The sequence below is a fragment of the Chanos chanos genome, chromosome 3 (genome assembly GCF_902362185.1).
Source record: "Chanos chanos chromosome 3, fChaCha1.1, whole genome shotgun sequence".
NCBI classification, from domain to species: domain Eukaryota; kingdom Metazoa; phylum Chordata; class Actinopteri; order Gonorynchiformes; family Chanidae; genus Chanos; species Chanos chanos.
The window spans coordinates 41,250,108-41,265,383 of record NC_044497.1 but is presented as its reverse complement, the minus strand read 5'-3'; the positions used below and the strand labels follow the sequence as shown (position 1 = coordinate 41,265,383).

Below are 15,276 nucleotides of genomic sequence, written 5' to 3'. Positions count from 1 at the left end.
GATTTGGGCCAGAGCCAGGACATGGTGGCTAGGATTACAGATAGAGGCTGAACAAGTTAGCACAGCGCCTCAGTAAGACCACACAGATCGAGAGACAGGGTGTTAAGATCCCTATTCAATAGGAAAAAGATAGTCAGCTGAGAGTGAGATCAAAGGAACAGCCCAAATTAAAGAGTAGGCATGAATACACATGTATTAATGAACTGTTAAGAGGAGGAACAGTTTGTGAAAAATAGGGTACTGATAAATCTTTCAGAATGAAAATGAATACGTCGATCATAACAGTTTTACTGATGAATGTATTCATTCCTATTCTGTGTCATGACTGAGTAAATTAAACTAAATTACTGACTACTTAAAAGGATCTTTTGGCATCCATTACAGAATGAATTCACCCCTAACATTTTCCTCATTACATATAATAAGTCACTGTAAAATGATTTTGTTCCTTGAAATGAATTTGTTGTTACATCATTTTGAAAGATAACAGAATGTCCATATTTCCACCTTTAAATTATTATCAGTGGATTTGCTGTCGAGCTGCAGTACTGGCCCTGTGAAAGAGTGTTATTTCAATGCAGGTCTGCATAGTCTGTTGATTTTCCAAAAGCTTAGATGAGCTTTTGGCAGAGAAAATGACTGTGTTCAAAATGGTAGGTGTGAGCTGTCTCTATCACTGGTTCAAACCTTGTTCTGTAACTGAAGTTGAAATATGCTTGAGTGTAATACATGCAAATGAGTGGAAGAGTGCTGAGATTTGGTTCATCAGACATTCATTATTTAACTGTTCAGTGCACAAATATTCTAATTATACGTAGAGGTATAAGCCTACTCACTAAACATAAGAGTTTCATTACTGAAAAGTAGATTTGGATATCCAATACTAAATGCACTGTAATTTAGGCTGTTGTATGTCCCTTCCTCCTATTTGAAGCTTTGTACGCCATGGAGATCAATGTGGAAAAGGACAGGAAGACTGGGGACACCAAGATCCTCTCCACCTCTGCCGTGAGCCCTGAGGAGGCCCAACAACGTGGCGTCAAGGTCTATGATGATGGAAGAAAGGTGATCTATGAGATTCGCTCAGGGGCTTCCACAACACTTGAGAACGGTGTGCACCTCTGGAGCTCTGACGAAGTGGACGAGTTGATGCATCACGTAGGCCAGACACGCCATAAAGGAAACGCAGGTCAGGTCGTTGTCACCCCTGTCCAGAGAGAGATCCATGATGGTCCCTCAGCCACCAGGGAGCAGACAATGCACAGGGAAGCCAAGCTGGAGATGGTGCAAGGGCAGCAGGGCAAGTCAGTGATGCTACCAACAGTCCCGCTCAGCAAGGTCCCACAGCAAGGTTATGAAGGTGAGGTGACAGAGGCACCTGAGGCCACAGCCGAGAAACCCGTCACGATGATCTTCATGGGCTACCACAGTGTGGAAGACGAAGAGGAGACCAAGAAGCTGCTGGGCTTCGATGGCACTATCAAGGCAGAGATTGTGTTGATTGACGAGGATGACGAGAAGTCACTCCGTGAGAAAACCGTCACCGATATCTCCACCATGGATGGCAACGCAGCCGACCTGGTGTCGGGCAGGCCCCTGTCCGACACTACCGAACTGTCCTCGGAGGGCAAGGATGAAAGCTCGGCTAAGGAACTGCCAGCCACAGGTATTGAAAAGAAAAAACGCTGCCAGTGCTGTACTATCATGTGACCTCTTTCCTCCCACCAATCCTCTCTCTCTCTTTTTTTCCTCTTGGAGTACGTAAACCACGGCTCTGCCTCCCTTACCAATAGCCTCACCATGTTACTAACAGCACTCCCACCTCTGTGAGCAGAGAGAAACACATTCTCTTTTCCGTCTTCTCTGACCTATTTTCCACAGAATTGTCGGCTATCTGGTCGTAAGCTCCCAGCATGCAATTCAGCATGGTGAAGGAATAGGTTTGTGGAAGGGGGGAGATTTGTAGCATAATATATACATCATAAATTAAGAGGATGAAGAGCAAAAATTCACTATCAAGCTGTGGTAATCAATTGTATTCTACTATGAAGGAGTATAGAGAACAATGAAAAGGTAAGATGAAACCCATATTAATCAGTCATTAATAGTTTAGAACACTACATCAAAAACAGTCTTAAAACCAGACAGGTAATCCTTATTTGATACTTTTGTAGAGCTTTAAACAATGGTGTAGCATTGATAGTTGATTTGGATTAAGATTTCTATGGAAAAGTGTCTTCATCATAAGAACTTGTGGGGTGTTCCATGCAACAGGAAAATTTTACCCATGTAGAGATGTGGTGTTTATCAGTTCTCATGCCCAGTGCTTGTCCAGTGGCCTTACTGATGTATACAAACCACTCAGCCAATTACACAAGCTTGGGCTGTCTTACATTTTCCGACGTTTATGCAGGAACGTCTAAAGCTATTTGGTCGAGGACATCAAGATAGCAATGTACAGAAGTTCTCTTCATGAAACTTGGAAGATATTTACCTTTCTGTGCCTCTGTATATTCATGTTTGAATTGGATACATTTATTTTGCCATTGTATCTGAAATTTTCTGCTTTTGAAAAGAACAGACAAACATGGAAAGGACCTTTGTCCATGAGGAAGAAGTTTTCATCTTAGTGGTAGTGGTAGGATCCTATTCTAGTGGTAGGATTTTCATCACTGAAAAACTAGCTTTGACTTTCAGGTTTGTGAGATTTTCTCATCTAAATGCCATGGTAAAGATGTTACAACTGTATTTGGAGGCCACAGCAGTGAATTCTAGATCACGACAAAGGACATCCCACAAATCATGTTGAAGTCATTACATTCACTGTCAAGTCAGTTTATTTAGTAACTCAGACGTTTATAAGAATCACCACCACAAATCAGAATAGTACAGTCTTCTTCTGTTGATGATTATAAAAATGTTTTATTTGGAATGATTCAAAATTGTTTGTTAGTTCATCAAACAGGGGCAGACGTCCTAGACACTGCCATTGCTCAAAGTAATTCATATATTCACACAAATTAGTTACTGAAAACAATTTGGTATAGCACAGTCAGGTCCTAGTTTACATGTAAAATAAACATGGTGCTAAGTATTATGGGACCTGTACTAAGTACTGCAGTCAAATGGAAGAGGGTTAGTATGAGTACCTCTAGCACTGAGATAATATTCAGATATGTGAAACAATACAGATATCCAGGTAACATAGACAAACACTGGCCATCTTCCTGTTGATGAGGAAAACACACTTAAGAATACAAGCCTTAAACTGACTGAACAGTGGGCTCTCACTAGTCAATCCATATGTAAAGCTCTAAGTGAAATTACTTTGAAAGGATTCTCAAAACAGATGTTTACCAAATGACAGTGTCTAGAGCTTTTGTGACCAATCTTAACAAGTTTCTTCTGACAATTATGACAACATAAAAAAAAATCAAAGATTGACAACTATTGTGTGTGTGTGTGACCAGTAGTGTTCATTTTTTGGAAATAAAAGACAAGGATCACACAAGTCTCACCTTTCAAGCAAAGTGGTGAATCAGAAAACAGCACTGTTAACAGTTTGAATATACAGTGTGTTTATTAATCTATAATCATGTGCTCTTTATGAGCACTAATTTATTCATCCATTTCTATAGAAATTGAAATCCAAAAATGGTTTGACTATATAGATATTAATTTTGTTTATATGCAAATTGAAATGCCATGTATCATTATTAGCGCGAGCACTGAAAAACAAATTATTATTTAACTACAACTTATATTTTCTCTAATATCAAACACTCTGCTGTGTCTGCCTGCCACCTTGTTTCTCAGCCCTCCTCTTGTCCCTGCTGAGAGAAACAGACGCATGCGATTCAGTGCCATAGTTCTATGTTTTATGCAAGGAGGAGGAATTGTATAGCCATTATTTTCAAGTTTCCAGTTAAGTGTAAAAATTAAATATTTTTTGTTGATTTTAATGATAAACCTAATAGTATTTATATTAAATGGGTCTTTAAGGCAACACAATCTGTTTTGAGTAGGTTATATATATTCTAAGTCTACAGAAAAATCTGGATCCCGTTTCGTCAACAACACACAGGTAAACCGGTCATTTCTGATACAAGAAAAATGTTCTCCTTTAACAGAACACCCACTAGACATGTTTAGTTACATTTGTTCAATGTTTAACTTTGTTGTTTAGAGCTGTTCATCATACAAGGTAAACACTGAGGTTTACACTTCAGGCATTTAATGTGTATGTCTGTGTACATTTTTCTTTTATTGTGGGAGTGAGACAAGACTAGTTTTACAGTTAAATATTCCCACTCATCATTTAACTGTATATTCTTGAAAATTCATATTTTTGAGACAGTTTATGTTCTTTCTACACGATAAATTCATAAATTATAAGTAGTCATTTTGACCTCCAACATAACTGAAAAGAAATCCAATAGCTATAGATTTAAAGTATGTGCATATGTTATAATGTGGCTTAAGATATATCTCTTTATTTTTGGAGATATTATAGAAAATTCATCTATTCAATATTAATTTATCTTCAAATAACATATCTTTTGAGTATCATTGTTGCCAAAAAAAAAAACAATCACGTGACTCTTTGTCAATATATTGTATGATTAAAGTATGATTATTCAAAGTATGATTATTCAAAAAACAATTGTAAACATTCATCGTATTACAAGCAGGGCACAGTTTTAAAGTCACATAAAAACTGTAAACAAAACAAATGTGAAGATTGAGAGCCTTGTGAATTAAATGGAGGTCTTCATGAGAAATAGAAAGAGGCTTAGGTGAATAAAACATGTATAGCTTTACAGTGAGTTCTCGGACAGATGACATGTAACATACTTTAATTTACACCACGTAGAAATTACAACTCAATTCACATTTGAGAGAAGTCCAATAGTCCAGAGAGTTTCACTGTTGCTATCCAACTGTACAAATGTAAAAACTTACTCTACAAGTACTCTATAATTCATGAGAGAAATCTCTGTAGTCTCTTAACAAGACTTAAATGAATGTTGTCTAGCACAGAGTTTTCAGCATAAAACACACTGCCAAATAGACTTTTGAGACATGGGACTTCTGCTTTTTGTGGTGCAACTCCTGTACAAGCTCAATGGGACAAATCTGACTTGCCATGAAACCGCTGTGCTTTTTAATTGAGATCTGCTGTATTTTTGTAACCTGAAGTGTAATTTTTTTAATTGTTCCTCTTTTTTCTTTTTTTCTTTTTTTTTTTTTAATATTCACTCTCTGTATCACTATATCTCTCTCTATCACAAGACATACACATTATCTCCAATACAGACAGCCAGCAGCCACACTGTAACAGTGGCTCTCCATTTGTATGGTATATCTAGTACAATAAATGCATTTTTATTCACTGTGCCTACCCTCCTGTGTCTGTGCTATGGTTCTTTCTCTAACTCTTAATTCTTCTCATCAGGACACCACTTCTCCTCTTTCTCTCTGGGCAGACTGCATCCCTTTACCACCCTCCCAACAGCACTAACTTCCCACATATCTGCTCTGCTTTGTCACTGCCTGATACTACCTAGCCTGCTTTCCATTCATTGTTACTGAAGAGGACTAAAGAAAACAGGCTTTGTAGACTGCATGCCTAGCACTGCCAATCCACACTCACCCAAAAGGCTTTCTATTCTTACTCAAGGTCTAAAGGTCTGTCAGGGCCAAAACACATTTCACTGTCATAGGAAAGTGACAGAAGCCAACAAGATCTGAAAACCTGTTTATGTAATTGAGCATACAGTATCATCTATTTTTCTGATGTTGTGCACTTTCACATATCACTCTATATTCAATGCGCATGATGATACACTGGAAAAAGTATTTCAAAAATATATTTCACAACAGGTGGTACTGTAGCAGATTTTTACTATTTTGTTTTTTCATAGTAGGAGTAGCCTGTAACATGATTAAATTTTAACAGTACACCTCCTGGTGTTCCACAGAAGTTGAATGACAAGGGTCCTGCAACACTGTGGCATGTCGTTAGGGTCTCTCATGTGTTCAGAGTCAGTATTTGTAATAGGCACATGTGTGTTTTCATGTATACGTCTTCATGGTAATGCCACATTTTGTAGCATCAGTTCTTTTGTTTTGATTAAGTGAGAACATTCTGGCTGAAGACATCAACAAAAACTGGTTCTGGATCTGCCCGAATCGGCCAATACTATTTCTCTCATATGTGGAGATACTTTAAGGGATTACACACAAAAAATTCAAGGTGTTATATTTTCCAATCATATATTGATGCTAATTTTGTAAATCATATGTCAAATTGCTTATGGAGAATCTGTTCTACAAATGACCTGAGACAATAATACATGTATGCAGTAAATATAGTTCCTGTCCAACCTACATCTAACAATGATTTCACTGATGAAAGGAGCACAGTAAATCCTAGTATAAGAAGGTAATATTCTTCCCACATCACTTTCCAAAAGAACTATACCATCATCAAAACAGTAATAATGCAAATAATATTTTCATAATAAGGCAGAGAAGAGTATATTTCACAATAGAACAGGAGAACTCATGCTTCATCTGTCTCACTCACTCCAGAACGGAAGAGCAGTGAAGCTTTTATTGACAGGTTTAACTGTGCCAAATACTCTCTCTCTCTCCAATCTAATTACAAACAGGGAATGTGAGAACACACTGGAAGGCAAAGTGAGATAGAATGCTGACTATAGCCATTTCAGCCTATTGAAAGGCATTTAATGATGCAGGCTGTTTACTGATGTTTACCAGCTGACCTGTGTGGCCTTACATCAGCATGGTATTAATAAGGTCAGAAAACAATATAATCATATAAGTTTATTTAGTGTGGTAAACCTCTAGCATGCTACCCATCTTCAAGGTTTTCAGCTCAGTCGTAGTTTGCATCCCAGCTAAATGACCTGTGTGGTGGTATGGACTCTCCTACCCTGTGTGTGTGTGTGTGTGTGTGTGTGTGTGTGTGTGTGTGTGTGTGTGCGTGTGTGTGTGTGTGCGTGTGTGTGCGCGCGTGCGCATGTGTGCGAGTGCATGTGTGAGCACGTGCGTGTGCATGTGTATCCATGCATGCCTGCATCCATGCGAGCATGCATGCACGCGTGTGTGCGTTTGTGTGTGTTTTTGTCCTCAGCGGACACCCAGGATGGCAATGTTGGTTACATTCTAAGCAATGAGGAGAAAGCTCTCATTTCAGTATCATATCTGAATATACTAACCTTAATTTTATTCTCATCAACTGTTTGCTTGGTATCAACACTCCAATTTGCACTGGGCAGGCCAAAAAAGAAATTACATCCATAATTATTCTGCCTCTCATTTCAGGAAATGATTCATAAATGATTACAGTCCCTCCCTATCATAAAATAGCATATCTGTCAGAAGTTCTGTCCTTTTTAATGGTGTTGATGAATTAGAGCTAATAAAACTGTGGTTAATTCTCTCCATGTGTTATCGCCATTAGGACTGTAATCAACTGTTGCCATTATAAAGGTCATATTGTATGGATAGGTGTTCTAAAATTTGACATTTATGAACTTCAACACATTGAAATATTCCAGTTTGATACATCAAAACAAATCAAACCTGCTGGTATTAGATAACAGAATGTGAGCATTCAGTTGGTACACTTGAGTAAAGCTTAGGGTATGACAAGTTACACATTTGTTTGTACAGTTAGGATGTTTTTAAATCTGTTACAGCAACACGTATATCTCGTGCAACCAACTTGAAAGAATAAAAACCAAGATTTTGGAGATTAGATGAGTTGTGAAGACATTCATTAGAATAAAATACAGAACCAAGTACCCCTCCATTATGTCTAATACTGGACAAGCATTGACTGTAAATGTTTATCATGCACTGAAATATGATCTCTACATCATTTCATGCCAATGTGAGCTTCTTCATTTCATTTTGTAAGTACATTAAAATGACCCTGCCACTGGCTGGTGTTGTGTTGTAGGTGCTGAGAAGGCTCGGTCAGTCTTACTCACTACAGAGAATGGCCTCTACCCCACTGCTCCTCACAGATCCTCTCAAACTGCCCTGGTGAGTCAACCACTCTCTATGTTCTTACAAACTCCTACTACAATACTGTGAATGATCTCACTGTTTCTGGACAAATTTCACATGATAATCTCAGCCCCCTTTCCCACCTAAGTCACGTTATGGCAACTACAGCAGAAAACAAGAGTTCAATTTGTGTGACGTTGTACAAATTGTGATCTGTAGTAGAGTATAGGTATGACTATAGTATATATTATTTGAATATTTGAATATAGTATTTGTTTTGAGGAAGGCAAGAGAAAGTAAATAATATGAGGCAATGTGTACCAGTTAAGATCAGTAATGGGCTAAAGTAGGCCTAGTTATATCTATATTTGCACATTTTCTTTAATTATATATTGATATTTATAGTTGTAGGTATGCATGAAAATGTTAACTCATTTATGCAAAATTAATCTTTATAGAATATGATATGCGTGATAAGTTTCAGTTTTCAAAACAGAGTAGGAATGTCGTGTATGTAAGCAAAGTAACACTGGAAATGATGAGCAAATCTATTTATACTGTAAGTGTGGGAGTTTGGAAAGGGGAGTAGGAGTGAGAAAAGGTTGAAGCAGACAAATGTATAAGTATAAGGGTGTTAGTTTTCTTTCTACTCGTTTTGTGCAGATGCTTCTGTGGCACACACATATAAGCACGCGCGCACACACACACACACACACACACACAGAGAGAGAGAAACTGATGAGCCATTTGCATCTGGATAATGTTTTCAGTGACCATCTCTTACACGATAAGACAATAATCAGAATTTCACTGTTCAGGCAAAATGACTGATGGATGCAATAAAACACATCAGTCGATTTCTTCACTGTAGATATTTTTGTACATTATAACAAGATATCTGTTGTACATGTGTGCACATTTGTACGATTTTTTTAGTCAGTGAAGTAGAACAGATTTCTAACATGGATTATAAAATGTACATTAAAATACATTGTGTAGTGGAACACACTGAAACATACACACTTTCTAAAGATGTTTATGTTCACTTACAGGGGTACATTGTACAGTAAAAATGCTCATAGTGTGGACATTTGACAACATTTGTGGTAGATATCCATAATAGAAAGGGAAATACTCTCTGAAATTATTACTGAACATAGCTGAAGTATCTTACACTGCGGACTAAGTGAAGGAAAACATGTAAAGAATGTCTGGAGGAAGCAGTTGCCATATCATATCGTTCTATAGCTACTGTAAATTCCATGCATTTCATTATCCAGGTAGGAATGCGGGGAGTTGTACCTCGGGATGCCGTTACCTTTCCTCTAGTCATATGGCGTGTGACTTGGCATTCCAACACAATTTAACTGTTGTTGACACTGCGTCCTGCCTGTGTTTATTATTGTCCCCAAAAATGCCTCGACCGCCAGCTTTCAACATCCACCACTGGCCCCCCGTGCCCGTGTTTCGCTCGGTTCCTATTCGGGTGGTGGGGGCGGTGGGGGGGGGACAAAAGCAGGATGGGGGCCAGATTGTTGCGCAGCTGAATAGGGAACTGTAACCCGAGCAAAGCGCCAGGGCTTATTGTGTAGCCTCGCTGTGATCAGTTCCTGATTGCCCCAGAATGAGAGAGAAACCTCCAGGACTACACGATCCATTCATTATTCAGCAGGCGTGCTTAGAGCGAGAGAAAGAGACAGAGAGGAAAGAACCGTCCACGTAAGCGAAGCAGCCGAGGAATCTGGTGCGTAAATGCTCTCAATGTCACCCAAGGCGAAACTACTGCAAGAACGAGCATCCTGAGGGGACACGCGGTGTATTTCACTGGCTTATACTTTAAGTACTTTTCTTCAGATTTGTAATGCGTGCCGTGTAACAGTATTCATTCGCCCAAGTGTTTTAAACTGACAAACCTGTGTACAAGTCAAAAGATCTGAGGACGTGAGAGACTAGTCAGCGTTTGATATCTTTTGCTGCGGAGAGGTAATGTTCAGAGTTTTTCACACATTTTTACAGAGAGGTTGTAATACTTACGTTGTGTAAATTGGGTTTATCTAATGGTGCGGTCAACACAAGGTGGTCCAAACACGTAATGGTAATTGACTAATAAAGTAAAAAATTTGTTGTGAAGCTTGTTCAGTTTAAGCGACGCTACTAATGTAAGCATCTGCATCACGTTTGCGACCGGATTCAGAGCGGCATTCTCCGAAAGAGGTCAGCAGAGCGAGCAGACTGCAGAGGTTTTCTGCCGCCTTGCACCATTTCAGTGTGGGAGTCATAAATGTAAATGTACTGTAATAATTAGACCTAACGTAATGTTTGCATTCCTTTAAGGAAGTTGCCTAGCAGGGATAAATGCATCAAATCACGCATGACTCTTCGATTTCGAAATAGTCTGTGAGAAATTCTTTGCATCATTCATATATCCTAGGACATGACAAATATGTTGATTTGTGGATGGAACTTCAGCCTAATTGCAGCTGGTTGTAGCCTTGGTCCCACTGAAAAATTGTGTACACAAATGGTAAACACACGTTTTGCAGTCTAATATAGGTTTTCCTTATGTTCTGCACTATTTAAGTAATCACCCAAGTGATGAAACATCTGCATGTTTTTACTGTTTCAAAATAGGTATCATCATAACTGAGATAAGATATCATGATATCAAGATAACTGAGCCTTTGTAATGAGATTTTGTGATATTCATGCTTTGTGTTAACACCTTGTACAAATCACATTGTGATATGGTGGTAACCAGCTGTCATTTTTGAAAAATTAGTTATGAGTCAACTACCGGTTTCAGTTGACATCAACCCATAGTGTAATAGTCACAAACCCAGTGTCAAATTAGTGTTATTGTCTCATTCAGTTACAGATCAGCGTCAACTCCTTATTATGTCTGCTTTGACATATAGTGATTTCCATAATGTTGTTGTGAAGATCATTGTGATATGTTATGTGCCTGTTGCCCATGATGGTGGCTCAAGACACACATGCACTGACACACAGTTAGGTTAAATGTTGATTGGTTTATGTCAACAGGCAATGTGTTCTTTCTAGTTTAAAGTTTGTGTGATTTTGCACAGTATTTCTTTATACTGCTACTTCCGAAGCAAACTGGAAAGAATTTATGCAGAATACTTCAAATGTATTTTGACCACCAGTTGTGCCAATTAAAACTGTGTGGTAATCCCCATACTTGAAATCAGTAGTATCTTCAGAGTTACATAACAGGAAAAGAAAGTGGAGAGAGTTAGGATGACGGTTGTGAGGGGCACATGCCACTTCTGTTAATTTAATTCCCTTCTTAACTGAAAAAGAGAGAGTCAGCCCAATGACTCCATTAGTGTCATGCAAGTTGCAAAGAATCGATAGCCAGGATGTAATCAAAAGTTCATGCTTAGTGTTCGCTGCTTTGCCTAATTTCCTGTTGTCTCTTTTGCCCAGAGGTAATTGACTTGTTTAGCAGAGTAGCATACAGTGAGGAGAAAGAAACAATTGCAGGACAGTGTTATGTAGAGAACCTTGTCACTGTTAACAACACCATGCTGATTGCTAACTTGGAAAGTTTTATGTGCCTGTGACCTCACTCCTTGCTACTTTAATGTGATCCAGCTCTTGAGTTTCTTAAGCACCAGGAAAATAGATCTATTTAATGGAAAATGCAGGAACAGGTATCCTTTGGCTGGCAGCATGTTACATTCTCAGCAATTCACGTGTAGAAAGGCCTCGTAACGCCCATTTCCTCAGAAATGTCTGTTATCCTCCGCACCCTGTAGGAGGAAAGCAGCAAATGGCTGTAGGACACTGTTTGGGAAGTCCAGATGTCCCTTATGTAATGAAAGTTGTCTCTGATAAGTGCAGGTTGTAGGAATTTTGGAAAGAGGGGAATATACTTTCACAAAAACAGGAAGTTATGGCTTCCAAAACATTGTCAGCACAGAGATCAACTAAATGACACCACATTTCCTCTTTTGTTATCCTTCTTTTTCCCCTTGATTGGACTTATGTGTCATATCTGTTTCAGTTCATCTGCATTTGTCATATCTTCTCATAAAAAAAACAGTGAATTTTATTGCTTTTATCAAAATTAAACATTACAGTTTAATTGTTTAGAGTTAGTCTCTATGTCTCAGATTCCACATAATCCACTAATACCAGGTCAAACTGCTGTTTATCACAAATTATTCATCTCCATGGAGTAGTTGTTGAATTATAGAACCTACTAGCTGTGGTTGTTGCTATAATCGTAAACCGGTGAACAAGTGTTACTTTCTGACATTATATCTTAATGGGAAGTAAGAAGGATGTTAGATGCTAGGCTGTTTGGCTCAGCTGTAATGGAAGGAGAGACAGATCACTTTAAGCCAAGGGTATCATATACTCTGTGGTCAGAAACAGGGACAGTGGAATCAGCAGGCAGCATTCTGTTCCATGTTCTGACTGAGGTCCACTTTGCTCTGAGTCCTTAATGTAACTGCAGATACAATAGTCACTGTAGCATCGTAGAGGTGAGCTCAAGGCTAATGTCGGTCCACTACTCTTAAACACTATTCTTTGCCCTCTATTTGCCCTCCTGTTTTCCAAGAAAGTGCTTACACAACATCTGCTGTGTGTCAGTATTGAATAATCCTTTACCTTTTTAGTCATTGTTTTAAGACAGTTCAAATCCACAGGGTAGAGAGGAACATTTTATGAGAAACTTTGAAATCATTTTGTGCCATTTTTTTATCTGTGAACTTTACGCTGTTCAAAGCACTTTCTGCTAATTACTGCTTGGCAAAATACATCATGGTACACAATGACTGCTGTTCTCATCTCGACGCTGATTCATCTCAGTAATGTGTTTTACGAATTTTGTCTTCTTTCTCTCTCTCTCTCTCTCTCTCTATCCCCTTCCAAGTCTTTTTTGGATGACAACTATTTTCATTTCAACCAATATCCATCTGACTAAATCCTCAAACAAGAAGTGCCTCAGGTGAGAGTAGCTGTTCCAATAAATAAAGAAACATTCACTACCAAACAACATCTTGTCAAACAGTGTACTTTGATTCGTAACTGGAAATCAAAATATGGATACATGAAAAATGATATACCTCATTCTATATTTAGCATGACCTTGCGGTTTTGTCTGCAGTATGCTGACCTGTTGATATAGCCTCCACTGAATTGTGTTTGCCAGTTTCAGAATCAAAATTTAGAATTATGTTATAACTCAAAAAAGCATGAAAAATATTGAACAGGTTGCTGTCCCCAAATATGTTACTTAACTCATATTCTAAGTGGGTCAGCGTTGGGTGTTTACTCTTTTTTATGTGATCCTGATAGAGGCTACTGTTTCAAGAAATGTAAAATCTAACTTCTCCCCCTTAAAGTCTTAAATCAATTCACTACCATGATTCGACAAAAGAAATTATTTATACGGGTATTATGTGTTTGAAACAAATAGAGCTGTGCTCTTGAACACCAAGATTATTATAAACTGAGGTGTGTTCATTTGTTTGTCTTAATCGTGTACTTAGTTAATATTATTCTTGGACAGTGCTGTGTGCCTTCTTTAAAGATAGTCTTTAGTGTATGATCAGTCTATGAATCATTAAAGCTTGTGCCTCATAGGCTTTACCTTATATGGTTTCACATTCGTGGCACAGTATTTCCTACATCCTAGTTGATAACCATATGACCTTACAACATAGCTATTTCTTTCAGAATCACTTTGATGGTGATGTAAATTACTTAACCCTTGCTACTACATTTTGTAGACACATCTTGACTTCACCACTTTTTGAAGTGGTTTGATGTCTTTTCTCAAGAACAAATTCTTAATCGGGTCCAACTGCATTCTCGCTTTCTTATTTTCGCTTCTTTTCATTTCCACTTTCACAATCTTGTCTCATGTTCTTGTGTTGTTCTTTAGGTATGAGTGACCAGCTAGATTAGCTACCAAAGACAGTTAGTAGTTTAGGTTAACAGGTAAAGAGCTTAGAATAACATGAAGTAACACACTGGAGACCTTGTAGCAGTCAGCCAAAGAGAATACAGTGCATGGTGAACAACAAAGAACTAACGCAGAGCAGGACAACATGAGATAATCAGGAAGCAACACAACAACACATGTTCTCTACAGTACAATACAATTCCAAACTTTAACACCTAGCATTACATAATGTTTTTCCGTTTGTTAGTCTAGCAGCCACTGAAAATGACTGTGATGAAGCAATGAGGCATACAGTAATAACATACTGGCATTGATTCAGACAGTAATAACAACAAATAAATAACTAGAAGTTGGGAGAATAATTAAGGATTATACACACACAAACTACCAATAGTTTTTGGCCCACATAATGAGCTGTTTTTTACAGTTAAAAAAGAATTGTTTGTAAATTATTTTGATAATGATATATTCTAACATAATCATATTCACAAAAACAAATGAATAGAATTGAGAGGCACGTAACACTACCCACAAACTATTGAGATGGACACACATATTCAGAAACTTACGAGATGGTGCTAAGCATTCATTCAGACTTAATTTATAAAATGGCTTATAGTTTAGACATCTACCTTCATGGTTGATCCACGGCATCACAGAAACTTACAAGTGAACAGTCAGAGTCTCTTTTTATCAAATTCCACATGCATAAGGAGTTATCAGAATGCTGGAATGTTCTAGGTGTGGCTTGTAGGCTTAAAATGGTCATACTCAGATTTAGAGTATTTGGAAATAACCCCTAGGTTGATTTCTTTATTATATTTAATAAATCACTTCACTGTCTATGCCAGAGCCAGAGCCAAAATCTAGGACATAAAACATTTAATCTAAGAAAAAATACTGTTTGTTTTTCGTCAGCCATTTTCAAGAATTGCCTTTCAAGTTAAAATGCCTAATGTTGCATGTATAACCAAATGAAAAATATATGTCCAAAAACATTTAGTAATAGCAAAAATGTGCTCTTAGTCAATTGTGTGTGAGTGTATTTGCATTCCTCACCATACTGATTGTTTCCATGAAATGATAATTGTAAGTGTAATTTATGTGGAGATAATGTAAGCACACAGCTTATTGACACTGTCTAAATAAGGCAGGCTAATCAGATGCTGTAAATAGGATTGCGGTTGTGGTGATTAGCCATCACTGATGTACTGTAGAATGCGTCACAAATCAACTGTTGACACTATATCTTCACACACTTCACCTTCAAATTTGAACAGTGCTGTGTTTGTGAGGAG

General features: G+C 38.0%; 1 protein-coding gene across 1 annotated transcript in view; it reads left to right on the top strand.

Moving 5' to 3' along the window:
- The window catches only part of palm2akap2 (PALM2 and AKAP2 fusion), a 68,734-nt gene that overhangs the window by 29,079 nt on the left and 24,379 nt on the right, over positions 1-15,276 (top strand). The window contains exons 8-10 of the mRNA XM_030768178.1: positions 935-1,308; positions 1,348-1,666; positions 7,991-8,070. Of these exons, the coding sequence (XP_030624038.1) occupies positions 935-1,308; positions 1,348-1,666; positions 7,991-8,070 (773 nt within the window). The remainder of the gene's footprint in view (positions 1-934; positions 1,309-1,347; positions 1,667-7,990; positions 8,071-15,276) is intronic.